Below are 24,617 nucleotides of genomic sequence, written 5' to 3'. Positions count from 1 at the left end.
GGTTTCTCCTTCACCTGGCCCCTACCTTGGGGCCCACCCTGATACCAAACCCTAACACGTCGTCACTGCTGAAACTGGCTCTACCCAAGAGGAGACAGGGACTCAGAGAAGAATCTTGCCCGTGGCCACAGAATCAGTGGTACCAGGACAGGGGCCCATAGCCAAGCTCTGAGTTGGGGTCCTCTCGCAGCACAACACATCAGACCTGAAGCCAGTCCCACCTGCCCTGGTGCCTCCTCTGAGCAGTCTGCCTGGATGATTCCCACTCACAGTGACTGCTACCCATGACTTCTATGTTATCTGGTTGGGAGATGCAGGTATGAGTCATGGAGAATTTTCCTGAGCCTCAGTTTCCTTTTCTGTACAATTGGGGTGTTGGTGATCTCTGGGCTAAGGTGAGGACCTGCAGCTCTTAAGGCGGTACAGCGCTCAGCACCTGCCAGGTACACAGTAGTTGCTAATAAGTGTCAGCTGTACCTACCCTGATGATGAAGCTGGGGCCGTCTTGAGTCCCAAAGCCAAAGTGGCAGCTTCCCTTGTCCCTCCCTCCCTCCTTCCAGGGAGCTGGGTATCCTGTCCACCTCCTCAAGCCAGAGTGATCCCCAGAGAAGGAAAGGTCACTACAGTATCATTTATTACCAGGGACACCACAGGGCTGCCAACTTCAGGGCAGGAGCGGGGCAGAGGGGAAGGACTGTCACAGACAGACAACTGGGGACAGAGCTGTGCACCTGGCAGGAGCACCAGGGGCCCCACTAGAAGGAGGGAGAGGCTGAGACCACTGGCGGTGGGTGGTGGTCAAGATGCTGTGGTCTGTCCATCAGAGGCCCCCAGCTGGGCCTCTCAGGGGTCCCCAGGCAGAGCTTGGAGGAAAGTTCCTGTGCACTCCCTCTAGAAACCTGGGAAGAAAGGGCATCCTTCCTGTGAACCCTTCAGTGCCAGCTGGGCTGACAGAGAACCGAGATGGGGACCCGCCCTGCCAACGTGGGGAGGGGGCTGGAAACTGAGGCTGGGGGAAGACCTTGGGTGGGATTCTGATTTGGGTGGCCCTAGTGGCCTCTCTCAGCCCCTCTGAGCCTCAGTTTCTCCATCTGGAGAACACCCACAACGCGGGGGTGGGCTCCGCGGGCTTCCAGGAGGGGCAGTGGCAGGCGTCGCGAGGGACACTCAGCCGGCAGCCTCCACTCCCCCGCACTTCATGCTCAGGCCACCTGAGTGGGTGGCGTGGTGCGGTGCGGGGAGGAGGCGGGGCTAGGGCGTCCGGAGGGCGAGGCGGGTTGGGGGTCCCTCCCAGGCCGAGGTGGAAGCGGCTCCGTTGCTACGAGCGGCCTTAGCAACGCACCCATTCAGCGGAGACAAAGGCGCTGTCACTTGAGCGCAGAGGCGCCCCTGCGGCTCTCTTGTTCCCACTGACGCTGCGCCTGAGGGGGCGGGGGCGCGGGGGGGCTGGGAGAGGGAGTGGGGGTGCCGCCCGCGGGGTGCCTGTGCCCTCCCGGCAGGCCTGCAGGGGGCGCCTCCAGCCCACTTTGCAGAAGGGGAAGCTGCGACTCTGAGGGACAGGGACACCTGCCAGGGGTGGAGGCCAGCTGGGAGCTGGGGGTCATAGAGACCTGGGTTCACATGTGCCTACACTTACACTCACGTGACTACCGTGCGCTGCAGTTTCCCCATCTGTTGGGACGGGGGCCTGACCCCAGCTCTGCCACTGACCCTGACTGGTCACAGCGCCTCCCTGTGCCTCAACTTTCCCTGTTGCACAATGGAAGGATGACAGCACCCCGTTTCCCCAGGTCAGGATGAAAGGAGTCAGCAGATGCCCGGCTTTAGTTCAGAGCCCAGCCCCAGTAACAGCTCCATAAACAGGCCTCTTGCTCTGGCTGGAAAAAATCTGGTGGTTGGAGGCTGGGCAGCGCTGAGCCCACCCCTCATAGACTTGTCTCTGGTTTAAGACTGTGGGAACTCAGGCTCGGAGAGGCTGGAAGATGCCAGGGTGCCCGAGGCTCCCCTCGGGCCAGGCTGAGCTCCCCAGGCCCAGTCCTCTCCTTGAGCAGGGCGTAGGTGGCCCCAGCCTTGCCCCGCTTCCCACAGGCCCCCATCACACCCATCAGCTGTCCAGCTGGGGAAAGCACTTGCACCGGCTTTGGAAGATCTCTCAGACCATCAGGTATCAGGACGGGGATCCTGAGAGGGGATGAGGCCGGGAAGCTGGCCTTGGGGTGCCAGAGGGGGTGCAGGCACAGAATAAGACAGGCTCCTCACTCACTGCCCCTACCAGTACCACTGGCCTGGGAAGGGGTCCCCAGTTTAATCCCTAAGTGAGCCTCTCCCACGGACACTGCATTTTCACTGACTACAAGGAGCAGAGTGAGAGGAAGAGCCCCTCAAATTTTGGGGGGTTGGGTGTGGTTGCTTCTCAAATCACTTCCATTCCAGGGCAGTGGGGCTGAGGGGGTGTCCAGGCACCAAGGGGAGGAGGGGAACCCTTTGAGGTGGGCGCTATACCTGAAGCCTTGAATGCTGTCAGCTCCACGGCCTGAGGACAGAGGAGGTCTTTCAGGGGGCGGCCCCCCTCCTTCTGCTCCCCTTGCCCTGGGGGCCCTCAGCTACCTTGGTGATGACTCCTCCACCCCCAGTGGCCTTGGCATTCAGGTTCTGCCAGCAAGCAGTTAGCACATCCCAGCTGCTCCAGAGCCCTTCAACCTGGTAACTGACGGATAGGGGCCGCCTGGATCCCCAGGGGAAGCCCCCACCCCAGCCCCACCCTAGTCCCTGTGGTTTCCCCAACCCTGCCCGTCACGCTTGCTAGCCCCTTGGCAGTGCCATGCCACCCCATCCCAGGCTCACCGTTCTCTCAGGTTCTGCGATGGAGGAGAAGCTTGTGGGAATTCTGGGGCCATGGGTCCCTAGTGGGGGAAAAAGACTTGAGCAGTGAACTTGTAGGAGGCTGAGGCAGGAAGATCTCTCTCCGCTCCCCTACCCTGGACAGGGATCTTATTACCAAAGGCCGTAAGAATCTACTCAAAGTTTACCTGATAGATCAGTGGTGAAGAAACTAGGGCCCAGAAAGGCAGGGTAACTTGCCCAAGGGCACACAGCAGGTGAAGTAGGAGCTGGGATTTGAATTCCTAGCCTGACCTTGAAATTATTCAACTCATGTCCTGTTGCAGGGCCTGGAACCTCACCCACCTACCTGCCTCAGGAGCCCCCCAAACCCCTCTGCACCGGGACCCAGGGAAGGTGACCCTGGGCAAGCCTGGCCTCTGGGCTGGGCACCAGGGGCCCCTGTTCCCTGGTGATGGTGGTAGGAAAGGAGACTTTTCTAAGCCACTCCCCCATTGCAGAATTCTCCAGGCCTCAGTCTCCTTGTCTTTCAGATGGGCTAACAGGACCTACCATTGCCTTCTTAGTGCTGAGGAGACTGTGTCACCAGGTGGCGCTCGGACTGGAGGGCAGTGCGGCCTTACCTCTAAGAGCCAGGTGTCTTCGGGGTGGAGCCAAGACTACAGGGTTGTCCTGGGCCACCTCCCAGGGACCTGAGCGCCTAGGGTGGAATCCTGGGACCGCTGGACTGGAGTGAGCCTGAAAGGAAAGGCCATTGGCACTGGGGCCCCACTGTGGGTGGTACCTCCCACCCCTTGGCCCCCATGCCTACCCACCGTGAGTGTCTCTGCTGCCTTCTTCTCAGTCATCCTCTGCAGGGCACTCCGGACCTGGGGGGTGGGGTTGAAGTCAGTCCTGGGACCCTCCCCCAACCCCCACTGGCCCCAGAGCTCCCTGCAAGTAAGCCCTGCCCGCCCCCACCTCCATCCCACCCCCCAGCAGCTGGTGTCCCCTGACTTACCTCCCCGTTGTAGGCGGCATAGACCAGGAAGATGTACGGCCCCTGAGGACAGACCAGTGTGAGGCTGGGTGTTTGCCTGGAAGCCCCACACCCTTACCCCCAACTGCCTGGTGTGCTGCGCTGCAGCAGAGGCACACTCAGAGACATTCAGAAACACAGGCTGATGGACTCTGCCCTGCCCCTCAACCCACAGTGGGAAGGGGGCAGTTGTGGCATTCCAGGGCAGAGAGAACCAGGAGGGGCCTTGCCCCGCTGGACCACATGCCTTCAGTCTCTGGCTACCAGCAGCCTCTCTGCCTTCTATACCTCCATGCCCCCCACCTCAGATCTGCCCCATCCTCATAGCCTCTCCACGCTGCAAGGGTGGGGACTGGGAGAGGGGACACCTTCTGAGGCTCCAAGGCTAAATTGGGTCCAGGGACAGCAGACTATGATTGCATTCTGACTGTGCCTCTAGCTGAGTGCCTCTCTGAGCCTCTATCTGGAAAGTGGGGATGAGGCCAGGACTTGCTTCCTGCTGTGGGTGAAGGACTCAGCACGGGGGCTGAGTTGTAGCTGGCTCCTCCTCCCCACACATGTGAGGACATGGGGGCCTGGCCACCTCAAAGCATCACACTTGGGGTGACCCTTGACCCTCACAGCAGCTCCATGGTGGGGGGAGGTGGATTCATTCTCCCCATTTGATGGAGGGGGACCCTAGGGCCCAGGGTAAGGGACAGAGCATGAAGTTCTAGGCTGAAGTGTGGCCCAGCAGGTGGACTCTGCAGCCTAGGACTTCCTTAGACTCTACTCCATTGCAAAAGACAACAGTCCCCCACTGAGGCTCAGATTGAAGGGCACAGCTGGGGATACATGGGGTTCCTTAGGCCTTCCAGCTTCCCAGGGCTGAGAACTGGAGCCCCAGAGCGTGACTGCTCCCCCTGGTTCCCAGGCACCAACTGGGTTGATACCAGCCCCAACCCAGCCCCTAAGACAGAACTTGGTGCCTCCTAGCCGCCCCCACCCAGCCTGTGCTCTCTCTGCAGCCCCCACAAGCCACCCCCATCCTGTCTCCTTTTACCCTCTCCTCACACCTAAACAAATACATCTTTCCAAACTCTGACCTAACCATACCAGCACCTGCCTAACGTCCTTCACGGCTCCCTAGTACTCCTGGGATGAAGACTGAGCTCATTACAACAGCTCTGGGAACCCTGCAGTCTGGCTCCCATGTCCCCTCCTGTCCTGTTTCTCACCAGCTCCCCCTACCTATGTCTCTGTCCACTGATCCCCTATGCTCCCCTGACTTAAAACATTTTTTCCCCTCTCTCCATGCAGTTTTCAGGTATTAGCTGAGAACAACTGCCTCCAGGAAGTACCCATTCTGCCTCTGCATACTGCCCTGACTGTCCCTTGGTCTGTCAGTCTCAGTAGTGCCATACTGGGGTTCTGTGGCTTTGGCCCCTCAGGCCGAGACCTCCAAGGGTGGATTCTTTGATCCTGTTGCTCCACTACACTCTCCAGTCTGCAGCCCAGCACGGGCACAGGGGAGGCGCTGGGGAAGTAAGTACACGCTGAATGACCGAATGAAACAAATTAGCTCTCCGCGCTCCTGACGTGTGCCAGGTTTTATGCTTTACCCTTTGCCAATATCTCAACAGAACCCACAACGATCCCATGAGGTGGAGAATATGACCCTCTCTATACAGATGTAGAAACCGAGGCCTGTTTCAACTTATCCAGGCCTCCCCACAAGACCCTCAGGCAGGGTAAGTGAGGCTCTTCCACCACAAATCCTGGCACAGGGGGCCAGACAGAAACAGATCACCCCCAAGAGTGAATGAGCCTGGGGGGATTTCAGCCCCTCCAGCCCCAGGCCTGCTCCCTGGTCACCTTGCACTGGCACTGCCCAGCTTATGCCCAAGACAGAGTGAGTGAAGGTTGGGGCTGGAGGTGGGGCAGGGAGAGAGAGAGGCACAGGGACATGGCAGGTTTGATGGAAGAGAGAGAAGAGGCCAGGATTGGAGAGGGGAGTGGTGGGGAGGGACCCAGAGGACCCTCCCGACAGTCACAGGACCTGACAGTCATAGGAACATTAGAGTGGGCCCAGGTCTCATGCCTTCTGACCTCCCCCAACCCCAAAGACATCCTCTCCCCTCCTTTCACCAGATCTGAAGGTCTGAGGTTGGCTGTGAGTGGGCAAGAGAGGGCACACTCAGAAAGAGGGAGAGGCAGGGTAAGAGACCAAGAGGCAGGGGGTCCGAGCTCAACAGAAGGGGAGAGGTAGAGAGAAGCCCAGGAAGAGCAGGTGGGTCCATGCTAGAGGAGAAGGGGACAGGGAGAGGAGACTGTGACAGAGCCAGAGCCTGAGAGGCAGAGAAAGAATCTCAGGGAAAATTCAGAGACAGAGACGAAGAAACGAGACACTGAGAGAGGAAAGGATGAGAGGGAGGGAGAAAGGGCGGTGATGGTAGCTCTGACTCTGTGGCTGCAGCTCTGCTCACCTGAGGGCCACAGGCAGGGATGGAGCTGGAGTAGTTGCCATGGCAACGTGATGCTGCTTCCCTTGCCACTCTGGCAGGGTGGAGAGACCTAGGCAGGGTCTTTCTGCTAAGTGGGCTGAGCTGGATTCCAGCCCATGGAGCTCTGGGAAAGTGGGGCTTGGAAGAAGGGCTTCTCTGTGTCCATCTCTGTCCCCAACTGCTCAGGCCCCCCCAGGTCTCTAGGAGATGTGCTGCTTTGAGAAGAGCGTTGGAAGCCCAGTTTTCCTTCATTCTCCAGGCCCCTCTCCGGGCACCACCTCCATCTTCCCCCAGCTGTCCCCTCTCTTCCAGTTCTTTCCTCTCTCCATTCCCACAGCTGCCTGGCAGAAGTGCTGCATCCCCAAGGCCCAGGGGGAGATGATACCATGGACCAGGACCCTGGAGACCAAACCCCTCTGCACCCCTCCCCGCTCCCTGCCTCATCCCTCCCTTAACACTTCACTCTCTGGTCTGCGGCATGTCTGCCTCGCTCCCGCATGTCAGCTCCACAAAAACAGGGCATTGTGCAGCCTCCTTTGACGCCGTGTTCCTAGCATCTGGAACAATGCCTGGCCCCTAGTGAGCATTCAACAAATATTGCACGCATGGATGACTAACTGGGTGCTAGGTGTAGGCGCCCCTTGCGACCCCGGCTCCGCATTCCCACCCTCAGCCTCGGCAGCTCTTCCAGGAACAAGCCAGGCCTATCTGCGGTCAAAGCTGAATATTCCAATAGCTGAGCACACAGGCTCGGACTCCGGCCCCAGCACCGCTCCTTCCTACTGTGAGGCCTTGGGCAAGTGACTTTATGGTGTCTCAGTTTCCCCATTTGTAAGGTCTATTAAGAGATGTAATCCTGGTCCAGGGCTCAGTCCCCGGGGATCCTCAGCACTCCTTCTCTGAGGAAAGGATAGGAGGTCCCCAGGAGGGCCAGTTCTAGGGGCATGTGGACCCTGGATGAAGTTTGCAGTTGATTTCCTAAGCTTGACTTTGGCCACCCCTGGACCACCCCGCTTCTCAGCCCTGAGAGGGACCTGGGCTGGGCAGAGCTGGGAGGAGTGGGTGCAGATAACGTGTTCCCACCTCCCTCTGAGCACTCAGCCCCCAGGCTGTGGCTGTCTGTGTCCAGGCCCAGGTCCCCCATAGATCTGCAAACTCCCTGAGGACAGGGACCTAGTCTGACCCATCTCTGGGGACAGGACGCAGGACCCGAAAGCACACAGGAAGGTTCCTGAAGTCCTACCGTTACTGCTTCATTTATGTGGATCATGTCCTCCCAACCAAAACCTTTTCTAAACTGCTGTCCTCGACAATGGAACGGCTCATGCTGCCTCGCGGTAGGCCGCCCACAGACCCCGGGGGCAGAGGTCCCCGGGGCCCCACGTCCCAACCTTAGCTTCCTGTCGAGGCCTGACGGGGCTCTAGCACAGCCTGGGTTCTGGAACTTCTGTCTCACCCTGGAGTGTCAGGGCGCGAGGCATCCTATCAAGCCATCCCCTTTCTGGGCCTCAGCTTCCCCAGCTGTCAAATGGGCTACAGAATTCTGCCCGAAGTACTGCTCTTCGAGTCAAGGTTTTGTCCCCATGCTCCCCTTCGCCCCTCGCCCACCTTGACACGCTTCCGTTTGCTGTTGGTGCCTCCTCTGGCAAAGAGGACACTCCTTCCCCAGTCCCCTGACAAACCAGCCACGCCCTCTGAGCTCCAGCGCATGTCAGGGCCCTGGTCCCACATGGCCCGGGGCCCAGGGTACCTGGAAGGAATTGAGGCCCACGGCGGCGTAGGCCCAGGCAGGGCTGAGGTGCACCAGCACGCCGACCAGCCAGGTCAGGCCCAGGACAGGCAGCAGGACCAGCACCGGCTTCACTGTGGCCCTGTGGGACGGCAGGCAGGGCTGAGGGCGGCCAGGGCACTCCCCACAGGGTTCTGGGGAGGGAGCATCTGGAAAGCGCCTGGAGAGGGGCCAGAGCTGCAGACCAGGGACTGCTTCTCAGGACATAGGTGTAGCTGGAACCTTTGGCTAGACTTGGCAGCCTCTTCTCAGTGACTCAGGTTGTCATGACCTAGGGGTAGGGACACTGGGGAGACAGGGTCCCAGGCCCACACCTGACTCAAAAGAAAGGGGTGGCAGTTGCCCAGAGGGAGGGCTGAGGCCTGGACAGGGGGTCCAGGTGACATGGAGTCTGGAAGGGCTTCCTCTTCCCTTTCCTCAGGGGCCCCTGGGGCTGCCTGGCTTTTCAGGGCCCTACTGGCTTGGGCTGCCCTGCCCCTGGCAGAGGATGGGCAGGGCAAAGGAAGGCCAGGGGATGCCCCCTCCAGCAGGATATGGCCCTGGAGAGTGATGGGGGTTCTGAGCAGAGACTTAGATCTTCACCCTGAACCTGAACTTCTGGGACTGTCTGATCTGGGGGCTCCCCTACCTTGTCCCTATGTGCCATCAGTGCCTTCTGCAGATGGTGAGTCCCCAGGACAGTGGCAGGTGTCTAACCACCCCTCATACACACAGGCTTGATCACCATCCCCACAGACAACACGCATGGGCACACGCTTCCACGCGCCACATGCATGAGCCTGCGGGCACCCACAGCAGGGAGACACTGCACACAGGCTCACCTGCAGCCTTGCACCCATGAGCACCCCGACCACACACACACCCGGCCAGGACTCACACCTGCTCATGCCCAGCAAGCCTCACATCTGTCTCCCCCGTTTCCCCCTGCTCCCCCGAGCTGCGGCCTCACCACATCTGGATCCTGATCTGCTGCTGCAGGCAGGGCTGTGGGCTCAGCATGCGGGCCCGACGGCGGGCGCTGGACACAGTGACCATCACCACACGGACCAGGATGCAGGTGTTGGCCTGGAGACCTGGTGTCAGTGGGTGAAAGAGTCCCCCTCCCCCAACATGTCCCTCCCCTGCAGGGCCACCAGGCCTCCCCGCTCACAGTCAGCACGAAGAGCACGGGCCCCACAAATGCCCAGATGGTGTCTGTACGCACATTGAGCCAGCAGTGCCCTGCGGCCACGTAGTCATGGGGACACATGGCCAGGGTGATGGCCACGATGGCCACGGGCACACCTAGGGGAAGAGGAAGTGACCTCAGGACCATGCCACCGATCCTGTCCTCTCTGGGACCCAGCCCCCACCCAGGGCTGCAGCCCCCCAGCTGTCCCAGGAGGAGGCGTAGAGGCAACATTCGGAGATCTGGGGAGTAGGATTGGGTGGGCCTGATACTTCTGGGGTGGCATTAGAGCCCTAAGTAGTTGGAGGAGCTGAGACTGAGTTGAGGCCTTAGAGTTGGGAATCAACAGAGGTGGAAACTGGCGATTGGCCTGGGAGTTCGCTGGTCGCGGATTAGGGAGCTGGCAGAGGTGGGTGTTGGGCTGTGTTAGGCGGCATTGGGTGTGGGGTGGTTGGTGTTGGACACAGCAGAGTTGAGGAGAACAGAGCGAAAATGGGGAGCTGAGGGCCTCACCCCAGCCTGTGGCGTAGTACAGCGTCAGCCTGGGGCCCGGGCGCATGCTCACCGCCACCACCTTGCTCCACAGCAGCAGCCCCTCCACTAGCATCCAGGAGAAGGCGGCCAAGAAGAGCAGGTGCATCACTGCAGTGACAGCCACACACGCCACCTGTGTGGGGGGTAGGGGACCCCCACCGAGGCCAGTCATGGGTGCAGCCCACCCTGGGTCCCCTGCCCACCCCTGGCATTGTCAACCCAAAGCAGTATGAGTGGGAAAGGTTGCCAGGCAGCGCCCTGGGCCCAGCTCCACTGTTCAGGGCCTTTCGCCTCAGGGCCTCGCTCCTCCCCAGAAGTGGAGCCAAGTGAAGATGTGGGCAGCAACCCAGAAAAGGCTGAAGGTGCTTTCCCAGGCCCCCTGAGCGCACAAGCCCACCTGCTGGCCGCCCACCTCGCTGGCCTTTGCCCACTCGCTGGCCATGAGGACACCCTCGGCGGAGGCCAGGGAGAAGGTAAGGTTCTTGTGGATGGTGGCTCGCTCTGACTTGGGGACCCTGAACAGGCAGAGGAGGTGGTTAACCAGGAAGCCACCACCAGCCCCCATGCTCTGTCAGCCCCATCCCCACCCGCATCCTGGTGAATGGGCTAATCAAGAGCCTGCCTCACCCGGCCACCAGGAGGAGCAAGAAGGTGGTGGCGAGGGCACAGAAGGACACACCACAGCCCACGAACGAGAGCGTCCTCAGCAGTGACTCCTCCTCGGGGCCCCTCTGTGGAGGGACAGAGACCCCAGAGTACAGTAGCCTCATCACACTGACCTGATGAGCCCAGGCCTCACCTGCCCCCACCCGGCTAATCCTAGGCTCCCCACGCTGCCTCCTCTTCTGCCAGAGGGATGAGGCCTGCACACAGTAGGCACTTAATAAGGGAGCATTTGCACGTCCTCTCCTGCTGGTTGTCCCTAAACTGGGGCCCAGGTTTCACTGATTCCACAGCCACTAAGAGCACTAGATTGGAAGTGACTGACACCCACGGGGAGGGGATGGCTTGTGACAGCAACACTGAGGGGGTATATGGGGCTGGCATGGATTATTCATGGTGTGCCAAATGTCCATGCTCTGTTTTCACAGGAAAAATGTGTTAGGGAGCTTGTTTCTCTAGTGTGTTCCCCATCATGCCGAGTGACCCCAGCATCCTGGGCTAGGACACTGTCTTGCTCAATCTCTTGGCAAGTGACCACTCAGAGTCCCTGGCTGGCTCCAGCGAGCACACCTCTCTAGGCCCCCTCCTGGAATTTGGCTTTTTCCCCCCAAATCTGTAAATGATGGTGCCTGTCAGGGGCCTGTTTTGGTCACATCTCCTTTTACTTCTGACCTCATCTAGGCCATGGCTTTACCTACGGGCTCTTCACCTCCGGCTGAGACCCCGCCCACCCCGTCCACCAGACAGACCCAGACTTCACAGCTCCCCACACATGGGACCCACCCAAAGCTGTGGCCCACCTGTGCCTCCTCAGAGGTGAGTCCCTCATCCCCCAGTGGCCCAGGCCACTCCCTCCTCAGCTCAGTCTCCCAGTCTCCCCACTTCTCCCTGGTCCAGGGCCTCTCCGCTCTCCTAGGCCAGGCCCAAAACCCCCCACCCTACTCCAGCCTCACTGCCTGCACCAGCGGGCTCCCTCGTGGCAAATCTAACGCCTTCTTCACACTCCTCCACACCTGCTCTCTGCAACAGGACCAAGATCCAAGCACGCGAGCCAGCCGTTCCAGGCCTGCGTGATCTGAGCCGTGTCCACCTTGCCCCCCCATCCACCTCCATCCTGGTCGTCTCACTGGAAGCCCAGACACATCGCAGGTGCAGATTGTAACATGTCTGCTTTTTCTAGCCTCCTTGCCTTGCTCGGTCTGGCCCTCTGCTTGGAATGCCTTTCTGCTCCTGTTCATCCTTTAAAATTTAGTTCTGACCTCACCTTTCCCTGCTCTCCCCACCTCCCCAGCACTCACCTGGACGTCGTACACCTGCAACAGGACGGCAAAGTTGGTGCTGTGGTTGCAGAAGCAGGCGGTCGAGTCCTGATACAGGGCAGTCACGGAGCAGCCAGTGGTGGCCCAGGAGCCCCCTGAGTCTGGGCTTGGGGTGAGTACGGAACAGGGGGGCTCTTGAGAAGGGCTGAACGTGGGGGTGGCGGTGGGGAGGCGGCAAGTAGGGAAAAGCCTCTCCTTAAAGCCTAGGGTCCCTCTGTGCCCTGCCTCTAACCAGGTATGTGACCTTGGGCAAGTCACTGCCCCTTCTGGGTCTCAGGTCCCCATCTGTAAAATGTACTCAGCATTCTCAGGAGGGTAGGAGGATGGGGCTGATTACCACTGATTAACTGCATTAATTACGGAACAACAGTAATCGATGTTCATTCCCTGATCTTGGATACATCAACTCTAACACCCACTTGATAGATAAATCCCTTTCTAGGTACCCCACAGAGTAGGTTCGCATACCTCCAATGACAGGGAGCTCACTACCTCCTGGGTAACAGGCTCTCCTGCCCCAGCTTGTCCCCAGCTGAGTGGGGCCCGGAGCCACCCCCGCAAGGAAGTTGGTGGTAGAGGCCCAAGACACACTTCAGTCCTGCCTCATCCTCAAGCAGAATGGATTTTTTTTTTTTAAAAGTGCCTTATTTAAAGAACTTGGAAATGGAAACTCACCTGATGCTGAAGTTCCAGAAAGCACAGACAGGCTCCACCAGCTTCTGAGGGAAAGCCTAAGGGCAGCCAGCAGGGACAGGGCAGGTGTGTGAGCGCGCACGTGGGCAGGTGTGTGAGCGCGCACGTGGGCAGGTGTGTGAGCGCACGTGGGCAGGTGTGTGAGCGCGCACGTGGGCAGGTGTGTGAGCGCACGTGGGCAGGTGTGTGAGCGCACGTGGGCAGGTGTGTGAGTGCACGTGGGCAGGAGAGAGACCAGAGCATGCAGAGGTTGTGCAGGCCTCCGTGTGTTTCAGGGACCGGAGGGTTGCCCAGCATGGGTCATGGTGTAAGGGCTGCAGCAAAATACTGGTGGGGAGGCTGGAGGAAGGTGAAGCCAGCAGACGTTCATGCCAACATTGTGGTTAATATAGAAATCCTGGGAACGAGCTAAATGTCCATCCTTAAGGGGTGATTCAATCATAGCAACTCTTCCCTCCAGGATGCTCTGTGTGGCAAGCACATACTAGTCTCTGCTGGCGGGGGAAGAGCTCGCCATATGTTGTTTAGTATAGAAAAAAGATTCATGACCTTACGTGTAGTAGGAGTGCATTTATGGTTGAAAAAAATAAGGTTCTATGTAATTGTGAAAATGTCTACATAAAAAGTCTGGAATCACACACGCTGCTAACTTAACAATAGTTAGATCTCAGTCTGAATGTGTTATAATGCACAGGTTTGTTCTTTTGTAATGATCAATGACAGCAATATAGACTTTATAAGATGTCATCAAGCAGTAAGGGGACATCAGGTGGTACCAGTCCCAGGCCAGGCAGGGAGGTAGCCTGAGCCCAGGACAGGCTATTTGTCCCGAATGGGGAGGGTAACGGCAATGTCACCTCACTAGAATATGACACTTCATGTTTTGCAAAATACTTTCATGTCCTTTATTGTGACTGATCTTCATAGCAACCTGGTAGACAGGTATGAAGTTACGTAATTTCAGATGAGGAAACAGCCTCAGAGAGGGGAATTAATCTGTTTGTGATCACACAGCAGAGAGCTGAGACTGGGTTGTGACTTGATTCACTCTATACTCTTTCTACCACTCCGTGACGATGCCTCTGGGAAACATTATTTCCTGGGTTGGCTGAATAATCATCACCTGTATTCATTCACTCATAGTATTTTTCCTGGGTCTCAGGTACTATGTTAGATGCTGAGAACACAAAGAAACCTGCCGTTCACTTTTTAAATGCCGTTACACCACTGGTAGCATTTTCACATGGTACAAACTGAAGTATCAGTGCAGCTGTACACTCAAAAGTCAAAAACTGTTAGTATCCAGGAGCCCCACATCTGGCCATATGTCCCCAGGAGACAGTCACCAGAATCAAAATGTATTATAAGTGAGGATTTTCACAGGGTTAGGCAGGGTTAATTGTAATTTTTAAAAAATCTGCAGATACTGTGGACACATGACTGGGAGGAGGTCACGTTCATTTTGGACCACCTCCTGGGAAGGCGGTGGTTCTGGACTTGGCCACAGTCAAGGCCTACAAATCTAGGATCAAATAGCAAGTGAGAAAGGACAGGATGGCAAAGGGGTATCTGTGACAGAGACCATGCAGAAAACACCTGCAGGGAAAATGAAAAACACAGATGTTTACTTGGCTCAGCTGAATGGGCTTTGATTTTGCAAAAGGGGAAAAAAATATATATATAGTGTTATGTACCCAGAAAAAGGCTGAAGAGGAATATATGAAAAAGTTCACAGAAGCTATAATAGGGTTTATCTTCTTGATCCTTCTTCTGCATTTTCCAAATTTGCCATCATGAGCAATCCCTTACTTGTATTTATTTTTCATTGTAGTGTATTTTAAATCATAATTAATATATAAATACAATCTCAAAAGTTAGTCCTTTGAAAATATAAACCAAATTGTTAAACTTCTAGCTAGAGCGATCTAAAAAGAAAAGGCAAACATCACTACAAACCATGCAGATGTTAATGGCTAATAAGTGAATGTTAGGAACAACTTAAGGCTAGAAATTCAACGACCTAGATGAAATGAACAAATTCTTTAAAAGGCACAAATTACCAAAACCATCTCAAGAATAAATGAAACACCCTAAATAACCCTATATCAATTTAAGAAAGGGGCTCATACTTCTAAATCTTCTCACAAAGAAAACACCAAGCCCAAAAGACTTCACTGGTCTTCACTGGCCTGTCAAACATTTAAGGAAGAAATAACACCAATCCTGCAAAACTCTTGCGGAAAACAGAGAGACTTCTTCCCAACTCATTATATGAGATTAGCATTAATCTGATACCAAAACCAGAGGAAGACGTATAAGAAAACTACAGAACACATTATTCATGAACATAAACACAGAAATCCTTAACAAATATTAACAAATTGAATCCAGCAATATATACAAAGAATAATACACTATAACCAAGTGGGGTTTATCTCAGGAATCCAAGGTTGGTTTCACATTTGAAAATCAATCAATGCAGTTTACTATATTAACTGAATAAAGGAATTAAGGAAGATCTAAGAATGCCCAATAAATGTAAAAACAATGCTCAAAATCATTCGTCTTCAAGGAATTGCAACTTAGAACCACAGTGAGCTAACAATACAGAACCATCATAATGGATAATATAAAAATGGCAGTCAAGGATGTTAGCAAAGGTGTAGGACACTGGAACGCTCACACACTGCTGGTGGGAACGTGAGATGGTACAGCCACTTTGGAAAAGGCATTTGGACAGTCTCCTAGGAAGTTAATGTATACATACACTGATTGTACAACCCAGGAAGTCCGCTTTTGGGTTTTCACCCAGTAGAAAGACATCATACGTCCACAAAAAAGACTTTATATGAGTGTTCACAGTCGATCTATTCATGATAGCCCAAACTGGAGACAACTCAAATCTCCGTCAGTAAGTAAATGGAAAAACAAATTATGGTCTACCCATCTAACGGAATTCTACACAGCAGTAGCAAGGAGCAAACTATTAAAACAGACAACAATACAGATTCTCAAAAACACCACCTGAGCAAATGAAGCCAGACCACAGCACATGCTCTATGATTCCATTTATATGAAACTTTACAAAAGACAGACATAATCTACAGTCACAGAAAGCAGAGCAGCGATTTCCTGGGTCAGAGTGGGAAGGCTGCTGGGGAAGGGGCATGAAAAAGACTTTTGGGAAGGTGGGCAAGTTCTGTATGTTGATTGGGGCGGTGATGCGTGATTACACACACTGGTCAAAACCCATCAAGTTGTACACTTCAGGTGGGTGCTTCAGCGTATGCAGATTTAGATACTTCAATCAAATTGATTTTTAAGAAGTCTGGAGTGATATACAACAGACTGACAAGCTGTGGGGTGTGTGTCTGTGTCCAGGAATAGTGATTATGAGCAAGAGAGACTTTTGTTTTCCCTGGAATGCTCTGAAGTTTCAAAAGTGAGAAGGCATTTGTGTATTACATGCAATTAATTGAATGACATATCTTGGGGATCTTTCCATGTCAGTTTATAACAAAATACCTCATTCCTTGCATAACCTCAGCTGACTGTTCCCCTGTGTAACTCTACATGGCTTTTTAAGTAGTCCCCTTACTCATGGACATTTAGGTTATTTTTTTTTCTTTTAAGGTTATTTTTATGCTTATGAAGCAGGCTGCACTGCAAGCCTCTGTACGTCTCCTTGCAGTTTTCGAGTCACGTAAGTGTGTGATGCATTACTTCCCCTCCCCCTCCCTCGAGGACAAGGGGATGGCCTGTGGATGTGTATTTTTCTTGAACAGTTTTGGATCTTGGTTGTTTGTGAACAAATATCGGGATGTGGGGGGCACCAAATCAGGATAACTACCAGGTGGCTGTTTCCCAGAAGCATCACCGAGTACCTGGTGTTGGAGGTGGAAGGTCACAGCCGTGCTGGCCTCCCCCGTCTCATCCCACACCTCAGAGGAGATGATGGCTGACCCCACCTGGGTGCTTAGGAACCTGTTGGGAGAGAGGGAGCTTTAAGGGCACCAGCTGTCAGCGGGGGGAGAAGTCATACATGGCTGGGGACATCTCACCTGGGAATTAGGGCACCTGGGTTCCATTCTTGCTGGTAACTTGAATAAGTCCTGTTCCCTCCCTGAGATTCAGCACTGAAGCAGGAGCCCTGGTAGGAGCTGAGCTGCTTTCCCACCAGCACATCTTTGGCAGGCCCAGCAACTCATGTGTGTCAGGGGTGAGAGCGTCTGGCTCTGGGCTGCCAAGGGCCGATTCACCCACCAGAACTGGGGCTTTGGGAGGGGATGGAGGCCTGGCCTTTCCTCGGGAGGGGATCCAGGCCCGCATCAGCCTACCCACCTCTGCATCCTGCTCGCCTCTTCAGAGCTGTCAGGAGTCTGAGGTTCTTGGCCCGGGGCCCCCCGGGTGTGCTGGAAGACACTGGAGCTGAACCAACAGTGGATCACGGTGACTCCAGAGAGGCCTGGATGAAGGAGGAGGGGGCCCCGGACACACCCAGTGACTGAGCAAGCACCATGGGTTGGTCCCAAGGGAAATGCTCTGCCCACCCTACAGACAGGGAAACTGAGGCTTCCCAAAGATCACAGTTAATAAATGGTGGAGTCAGAATTCCAACCAGCCATAGCTGATGTGCTTAACCCACATCTTCAAAGCCCTTTGTCCCGTGTCCTCATCCTCCACCGCTGGGTGGCACCAAAGGAAAATGCATGGGGTTCAGGGAGGAGGCTAAGTGAACACCTACTACGTGGTAGGTGCTTTTAACCTCCTAACAACCCATAAGGCAAGTACTAATATGACTAATGCGACAACCTCACATCGGGTGAGGAAAGAGTGCTGAAAGATGGGGAGGTGGCAACTGTAAGGGCTGAGGTTGGACCCAGACTCAGCAGGGCCCCACCACCCGACTCCCCCCACGACCTGTCCCCATCTCTCACCTTTCTGGAGGAGCCGCCTCACTTCAACGGTGGGGATGCGGATGTGGCCCGGCCCCTCTGGATGCCCACCAGGCATTGTGAACACGATGCCCTCCGCATTGGTCTCTCTCAAGCGTAGATGCCACACCTCCAGGCCTGGGATCAAATGGGGCTGAGTGGCCGGGCCCTGAGAGGGAGCTCTTTCTGCTGAGCTGGCCCAGTGGCAGGGTCTGCTTCCTCTCTCCCTGCTGCACACCTAGGAGGCCACTATTGCTGCTCAGAGAGGTTCAGCAACTTGCCCCAGGTAAATATGCCTTCTCCAAGTCTAGGGGGAGGGGGTGACTGAGAAGGGGGGAGTCGCTAGGGGGGCAGGACCTGAATATCAATGAGCCACTAGAAACCACCTGAAGGACCCAAGTTTTGCCTGAAGTTGCACCGTAAGTGCTCCCCCACTCAATCTACAGACATTCACTGAGTGTGTACTTGGGTCTGGCCCTGAAATGCGGAAATGACTCAGAAATAGCCCTGGCACTCAGGGAGCTTCAGGTGGAGTTATGTCATGACCACAAATGCAACAAAAGATACGTTCAAGACACTGGGGTAGCAGAGGAGGGAGGAACTGACTGTCAGGAGAGAGTTAAAATTGGGGAAGGCTTCCTAGGGGCGTTGATGCTCAAGCAGGGTTCTCAAGGATACACAGGAGTTTGCTAGGAGGTGAAGAGAGAAAGAGCATTCAGGATGAAGGGGACAGCATGGGCAAAGGCAGGAAACAGAATGGAGCATCTGATGGGTGGGGGGGCAGACTCACCAGCGTGGCGGTGCTGGACGTGCATTCGCGGCCGCTCAGTGGTCAGCACAGTGCTCAGCAGGGGCGCCAGGCGCTGCACGCTTGCCACCAGGGCCATGGGTCCTCCAACCACCTGGGAGGAGGCCACATCTTAGCCCTCTCTCACATTCCACGCCCCTGCACTGCCGCCTTCCATGGCTGCTGGGGTTAACACCATTCTTAATGATCGGTGCAGTGGCCTGCCTGTTCCAGAGCCTCAGTGGCTCCATAGGGCTTCCAGGATCAAGTGCTGGCTCCTCAGACTGGCATCTGAGGACCTGCCTGACCAGTCTTCCCTGACCGCTCCAACACTCTCCTAAACCATGTTGCCCTCTAGTCAAGCTGAGGGCCTCACAGGGCTCTGGGCCTGCTGGCTGGTCATTTGCCAACCAGAGCACCCTTTGAAGGCAGGGCCATGCCTCTCCCTTCTTTGGTGTTACTTGGTGTTAAATCTGTAGCTGGTGCTTTAGTTTTAGGTTCCAAAAGGAAAGCCATATGAGGGGGTGAACACAGGGCGGGGAGGGGAGAACGTGCACTGATGGGACCCCTACTCTGTGCTGGGCAAATCACCTGATTAACACCTACCCCCCTCCATTGTCTAAGCATGGCAGGTGTGCTCATCCCCATTTTCCAGACAAGAAAACTGAGGTTCAGAGTCCAGCTTTCCCCAGTCTGCCATGATGCCTCAGATCCCCAGTGAAATGCGGGCTTACATCCCTCCCAGGATGGGGAGCACCACTTGAACGGGGGAACAGTCCACAGAACCAGACTCCTGTGTTGTGCCATCCCTGCCCTAGCCCTAAGCCTGGGTTTCGGTTCTGTCCTCTGAGGTCACAGGGGACCATGTCTGTCCCTTCAGCACCAGAGCTTTTCAGCAATGTTCAGGACTCATTTTTCTCCCTTCTCTGGGCTGATCACTCCCAGGCCTACAGCCACTTCTGCCAGGATGAGATTTCCGACAGCCTCACCATCTGTCTCTTCTGTTCCAAAGAGTAGCTGGGCTGTTTGGTAGACAAGAGGGCTGAACACTCAGCATAGAGGACCTCCCACTTAAGGTGGTCAGAGGGTTGTTGGATATGGGGAGGCCCTTATTGACTAGTGGCTCTTAATTTTTAACTGTAGAAGCTGTTGTTCAAGAGCAATTGTATATGGAAGTTCAACTTATGAAACAGACAAAAGAGGAACTTCTCCTGATGGATGGAGAGATGGAGCCCAGAGGTGGGTGCTGACCCGCCCGTGGTGACATAAACTGGTGGCAAGGTTGGCCCAGATGGCTGCCCCACCCAGCCCTGCCAACCTCACCTCGCTGACTGACAGCCACGCACCAGCCAGCTGCTCCTCTAGGACCAGGCTGGCCACAGACAGGACGGCCCGGCCCAGCTGCTCCCAGGGCCCTGTCATGGGCTCTGGCTCCCACGCCCCGAGGGCTGTCACTCTTTTCAGGAACTGCACGACAGCCAGCAGCGCAGCTGGTCCCAGTGGAGCTGCCTCCTTTGCCAGGACTCTCTCCAGAATACTCAGGAAGCTGGAGGCCTCGGCCGGGGACAGGTCTCCGTGGGCTTCAGACAGAGGGTCAGGGAGGAGCTGTGGGCAGAGGGGCCGCTGACTGCTGGTCTGGCTGTCACGAGAGGACTCCCCATACTTGGCTTCTGCCACTCTTCTTTGTGGGTGCTGGTCTAACTAGTCACAAGTCCCCAGCTCTCAAAGGCTCAAAAATAGGGGGCATGAACAACCTTACTTCCTGCACACACATTAGGTGGGTGTCCCCTTTACCATTGACACTGAGGTGCAGGGAGGCCACCCAGAGTGCCAGACTCTCCAGCCGCCTGGGAGGGGGCTCACCACAATGGCCTTGGCTAAGGCATTGATGTGGCTGATAACATCCTGGCCAGGCCATGACTGGGCATCCTGCAGCCGCTGGTAGGTCTCTGCAAAGGAGTGGATGTCAGACAGAGTCCTGGGCAATACCCTGCCCAGAGGTGCCCCATCCACCCCGTGCTGCTGAGGGAGGAAGAATACATTGAAGTCTGTGTGTCTGGAGCCTTGGGTGTCCTAGATGAGGAAACTGAAGCACGGAATGGCAAAATCACCTGCTTGAGGTCACACAGCTGGGATTCACACCCCCAGGTCCTTTGGCCCAGTTGTCTGTGATCCAGACTCCATGGAGGCCTTGAGAGTCCAAGAAGATTCTAAATTCCCGGGGGGACTCTGCTAACTGCTCCCCCTTCAGCCTACACTGGTCTACACCCAGCGTCCACTTCAGCAGAGCCCAAGGCACAGCCAGATAGGGCGCACCTGTCCGGTAGCAGCAGAGGAATGGCAGTGGCTGCAGGCAGAGCAAAGAGCCCTCCGTGCGGGGTCCTGGGTCCCACGCAGGGCACTCCTCTGAGGGCACTGGCCAGGGTGGGAGATATGTCGGGGACGCATCTTGGCTCCACATGGGTCCCCTTGACCCACAGCTGGGTAGGGCCTTGAAGGCGCCTGCACACCAGAAGGGGCGCCAGGATGCCTGGTCTGGGAGTTAGTGGGCTACTTGGGAACCTGGGGGAGAAGCACTGAAGCCAGCACCGGGCAGGGCAAGGTGGCCAGGGAGCGAGCCCATTCAGGCCATTGGGACTGGGAGGAGGCCAAGTTACTGGAGGCCTGGAGAGGATGTGTCCAGAGTTGGGCGTGGCTCGGTTGGCAAGAGGTGGGCTGGGTCCAGCAGTCGGAAGGGAAACTGATGGGAGCCAGGGGGCTGGAGGTGGAGTCAAAAGGTGGGCGGTGCCTGGCGAGCAGGAGGCTAGGCGGTGCGTACCCGGACAGAGGAGCCGCACCCGCACCGGCGGGAGCAGTGAGGGCGTGACGTCCAGGGCGCCCAGGTCCCAGCGGAAGAGCAGGCCGCCCGGGGGTGGCGCACAGGCCCGTGCCCGGTGCAGCTGCGTGGGGCTCAGCGCCCGGGCCCACAGGTGGAAGTCAGTGAGGTTGCCGCTGAAAGCGTCACGCGCTGAGAAGCCGCCGCCCAGAGAGTCCTGGTCCTGGCCCAGCACGAGGATGCCGCCAGGTGGCAGCGGGTGGCCCGCACCCAGCCCCCGCGCCCCGGCGCGCCGCCGCCCGTCGGCGAACAGCGCCCAGCGCCCGCCCAGCTGCTCCCATGTGGCGCACACGTGGTGCCAGCGGCCATCCGAGCGGAAGGCGGCGCGGAAGGGCGCGTGGTGCCCACGCGCCACGAGCGCCGCGTGCACGGTGCCGCCTGGCTCGGCGAAGGCGCGCAGCTGCAGCGCGTTGGCCAGCGCGGGCACCGCGAGGGAGAAGAGAGCGGCGGTGTCCGGCGAGGCGGCGTCCCACTGCACGTGCACGCACGCCGTCAGCGCCCCCAGCGCCGGCAGGGGCGTCCGCAGCCGCGCCGCCCTGTCCGCGGTCCTCTCGCCGAACATCAGCGCGTACGTGGTGCGCGCGCCTGCGGGGACACGCGGGCTGCAACCTCAGTTCCCCCAGCTGCGCACACCGTCCTGCCTCCGACGACCCTGTGGCGCAGCTGTAGGGCCCCTTCTGGGCTTCAGGTGCCTCCCTTCCTCAAGAAGGAAGAAAGGCAGGCTCCAGCGCCCGTGCTCAGAGTCAACCCTCTACTCTCAGTCCTAGACAAGGGAATTTGAGATGCGACACGCGCTTCTTCTTGGGCTCAGTCTGCAAGGACTGTCACGGTGGGTTCTCATCTCGAGGTAACCAAAACCTCTCCCCGCACACCTTCACCTCCCAGACCCCATAACACACTCACGCCTCTGTGGGGGTCTTCGCAGAGGGGCTTGTCTTTGGCCCACCCAGATGGGGTCGGGCAGCCGTCGCGCGAAGACCTCATCTGGGTGCTGCTGTGTTAGGTGGCCAAACCGCTGCTCGCAAGACTCTTGGGCCTGCCACCAGCTCAGTCGCTGCCCTGGAAACTTGCACACCCCGCCTGTAGTCTCTACTACCTCTCCAGGGGCCACTGGAGCTGCAGAGCAAAAGGAGGGTCTGTGTGGGAGAGCAGTGTGTGGGCATCCGACCCTTGCGGTGTGAGTGGGGTGGGCAGGGCCAGAAACACAGGGCCTGGAGTCATTTGGGGATGGATGAAACATGGCTATGCTCTGTGACCTAGCAAGTTTTGTCCCCTTGCTGAGCCTGTTTTGTCATCTGTATAGTGGCAGGAATGAGATGGACATGAGTGAAACTTTCAGCCCAGGGCCTGGTATGGTGAAGCAAAACAAAATGGCATCTCTTCCTTTCTTTTGCATTTGAGGCCAGTGCAGCACATGGACCACGGGCTGGCTGAGCTGGAGGAAGGGGGAGCCTCTCTGAGGCATCCCTCATACCAACCTGTGACCCAAGGGTTCCTTGATTCACCTGGGGAGTTGGGAGGGGTCCCAGTGAGACTCCTTATCTGAGAGAGAAGAAGACAGGTGGTGTCTGAGTCATGTTCCTACCTCCATCTGTGCAGTTATTGATTGCCTACTGTGTGCTCCAGCAGAGTGCAGTGGAGGCTGCAGGCTCTGCAGGGTTCACCCAGAGTGTGGTCTTGGGCAGATCACTTCATTGCCCTGAGCCTGTTTCCTAGCACCCAAAGGATGTTTTTATTCTATTTCTATGCCAAGGGCTTAGCGTGTGTGACCTCTGCCTTGACCTCGTGATGTGAGTTGGCCACTTGGAACCCTAGCAGCTTTGAGTCCTGCCTCCCAGAAGTTCAAGTACCAGGAGGGCTAGGAGGCAGTAGCACCAGAGGGCCATTCTGGATCCAGCAGGAGCAGGCGAGGAACAGCCAGGATCATGAGAATGGCCACCGTGGACTGAGGAAGGAAAAAAACACAGGAAAGCAGCTCAGTGTCCTGCCTTGCGTTACTACCCACTCTGTCATCTTTCCCCTTGTTTGGCTCCTAGACCCCACTGGGCTGGAAGCCCAAGAAGGGATGGCCCACCCAGTGGGGATGACATTTACTTGCACAAAGGGATGGTCTCCAGGAGCCTCTTCCAGGACGCAGCTGGGAAACACTGTAGCCCTGGTGAGCTGGGGAGTGGGGAGGGGAGGGCAGCAGTCCACTGGCCAGAGGAGGGTGGAAACAAAATGCAGGTTCTCCTCCAGGGCAGGAGGGAGAGAGCTCTGGGCCCTGTAGGCTCCCCTGTGTTCTTTGGGCTTCTAGCCTGGCATTCAAAGCTCTGCTGAGCTCTCTGGCCTCACCAGTCCCACCATTCCCCCACGCAGCCACCTTTTCCCTTGACCCCCCAAGCTGCTGCATTTCCCCAGGCAGCATCCCTTCTCCAGACCTTTGGCGGTGCTGTCCCTCCTTTCTAGACCAGCCTCCCACTCCCTCAGAGGCACCACCTACAAGATCAGCTTGGGGTCATTCCATCCACCCAGCACTTACCGCAGGCCCACCCCCGCCGGGCGCTGTAGTAAGCTATGGAGACCCTCTTCGCAGGTGGTTTGGGGGTTGCTCTTTTCAGCCTAGGGGGGCTTGAGGCCAAGGAGAGTCCTGGCCAGGCACAAATGGGTCTCAGAAAATACTGGAAGTGAAATAATGCCCCACTGCGTCTCACCAGCCACCTGGAAGTCTGGAGCTATCACAAATGCTACTTCATACCCTTTCCTCTCTCCCAGATAAAGCCTATAAGCATGAAAATCAAACATGTCCCAGCACGGGAGGACACGGAGGTTTACACTTTTTGGACTCTGAAAAGCATCAATTTACTGTCACTTTCCCCTCTTTCAAACAGCACTTGCGTCCACCAGGGCCCCACACCCATCCCCACGTCGGAGGGGAATTTTAAGAGCCTGGGCAAGGGCACACAGCATGGGCTCGGTGACTGCTGACAGCCCCACCCCTCTATTCACGTCTGCCACTATTTGCCCCCACAGGCTCTTTGGCTCCCACCTTCCTTGCTCACCAAACACTCGTTGGCATTCAAGAGAGAGACGCGAAGTTTGGCAGCCGCTGAGCGATCGGTCTCCGCAAGGGGCCAGTGGGGAATCCCTTCTAGGCTGATGGGCCAGGCGCAGAGGGCTCCCCTTTCCCCGCTCTGATCCCTCCCCCGTTCACTGTCCTGTCCTCACCGTCTTCGCCTGGCCTGGCGCCTGTGATCCGCTCAACCTCTGCGAGGTGTTTCGGAGACCAAGTCCCGCGGCGGCATCTGCGTGCTCTCGGTCCCTCAGCGCCACTGACGGTGAGGGGCGGTGCCTAGGAGACCCCACCCTCGGCCCCGCCCACCAGCGCGCGCGGGGCTGGGCAGGCACCTGGACAGCCCCAGACGCGGAGACACGTGCATCCGTGTGGACTGCGGGGGAGTAGGGGTTCTCCAATCTCTGGACGAGACCTGTGTCACACATCTCACAACAAACAGGTAAAGTCACCTTATTAGA

At 56.8% G+C, this 24,617-nt stretch overlaps 1 protein-coding gene and 1 long non-coding RNA gene across 4 annotated transcripts; one reads left to right on the top strand and one right to left on the bottom strand.

Annotated features, from left to right (window-relative positions):
- Positions 1-616: 616 nt before the first annotated feature.
- Positions 617-24,395, bottom strand: ADGRD2 (adhesion G protein-coupled receptor D2). Its single transcript, XM_072960110.1, has 25 exons — positions 24,312-24,395; positions 22,955-23,049; positions 22,583-22,646; positions 22,008-22,220; positions 21,048-21,689; positions 20,546-20,644; positions 20,093-20,178; positions 19,553-19,834; positions 18,233-18,344; positions 17,446-17,580; positions 16,850-16,973; positions 16,386-16,492; positions 11,795-11,949; positions 10,461-10,564; positions 10,246-10,348; positions 9,813-9,966; positions 9,282-9,415; positions 9,081-9,196; positions 8,093-8,213; positions 3,842-3,883; positions 3,657-3,710; positions 3,465-3,579; positions 2,845-2,903; positions 2,503-2,533; positions 617-899 (listed from the first exon to the last, which is right to left on the bottom strand). The coding sequence occupies exons 2-25, from the start codon at positions 22,988-22,990 to the stop codon at positions 892-894; spliced, it is 3,096 nt and encodes a 1,031-aa protein (XP_072816211.1). The 5' UTR covers positions 22,991-23,049; positions 24,312-24,395; the 3' UTR covers positions 617-891.
- Positions 1,500-17,134, top strand: LOC140696161 (uncharacterized). Of its 3 annotated transcripts, none has more exons than XR_012072264.1 (11): positions 1,500-1,790; positions 2,089-2,164; positions 3,408-3,657; positions 5,159-5,383; positions 5,482-5,589; positions 9,889-10,306; positions 11,178-11,312; positions 11,526-11,645; positions 11,788-11,927; positions 16,142-16,211; positions 16,875-17,134. It is a non-coding gene; the product is annotated as an uncharacterized lncRNA (long non-coding RNA). The 3 variants fall into 3 exon arrangements; XR_012072263.1 differs by having other exon boundaries at positions 9,886-10,306; XR_012072265.1 differs by lacking the exon at positions 3,408-3,657 and having other exon boundaries at positions 9,886-10,306.
- Positions 24,396-24,617: the final 222 nt, after the last annotated feature.

This window comes from Vicugna pacos, chromosome 4, assembly GCF_048564905.1.
Source record: "Vicugna pacos chromosome 4, VicPac4, whole genome shotgun sequence".
NCBI lineage: Eukaryota > Metazoa > Chordata > Mammalia > Artiodactyla > Camelidae > Vicugna > Vicugna pacos.
This window is presented reverse-complemented; position numbering and strand designations above follow the sequence as displayed.

What these genes read in the sequence shown, in the direction of transcription:
- ADGRD2 (XM_072960110.1), bottom strand. Translation starts at nt 22,990, where the DNA reads ATGGCCCTCTGGTGCTACTGCCTCCTAGCCCTCCTG. An exon ending in ACTGCCTCCTAGCCCTCCTG is followed by an intron (nt 22,647 to 22,954) that starts GTACTTGAACTT and finishes CTTCTCTCTCAG; the next exon opens with ATAAGGAGTCTCACTGGGAC. An exon ending in TCGCAGAACCTGAGAGAACG is followed by an intron (nt 2,534 to 2,844) that starts GTGAGCCTGGGA and finishes CTCTGTCCTCAG; the next exon opens with GCCGTGGAGCTGACAGCATT.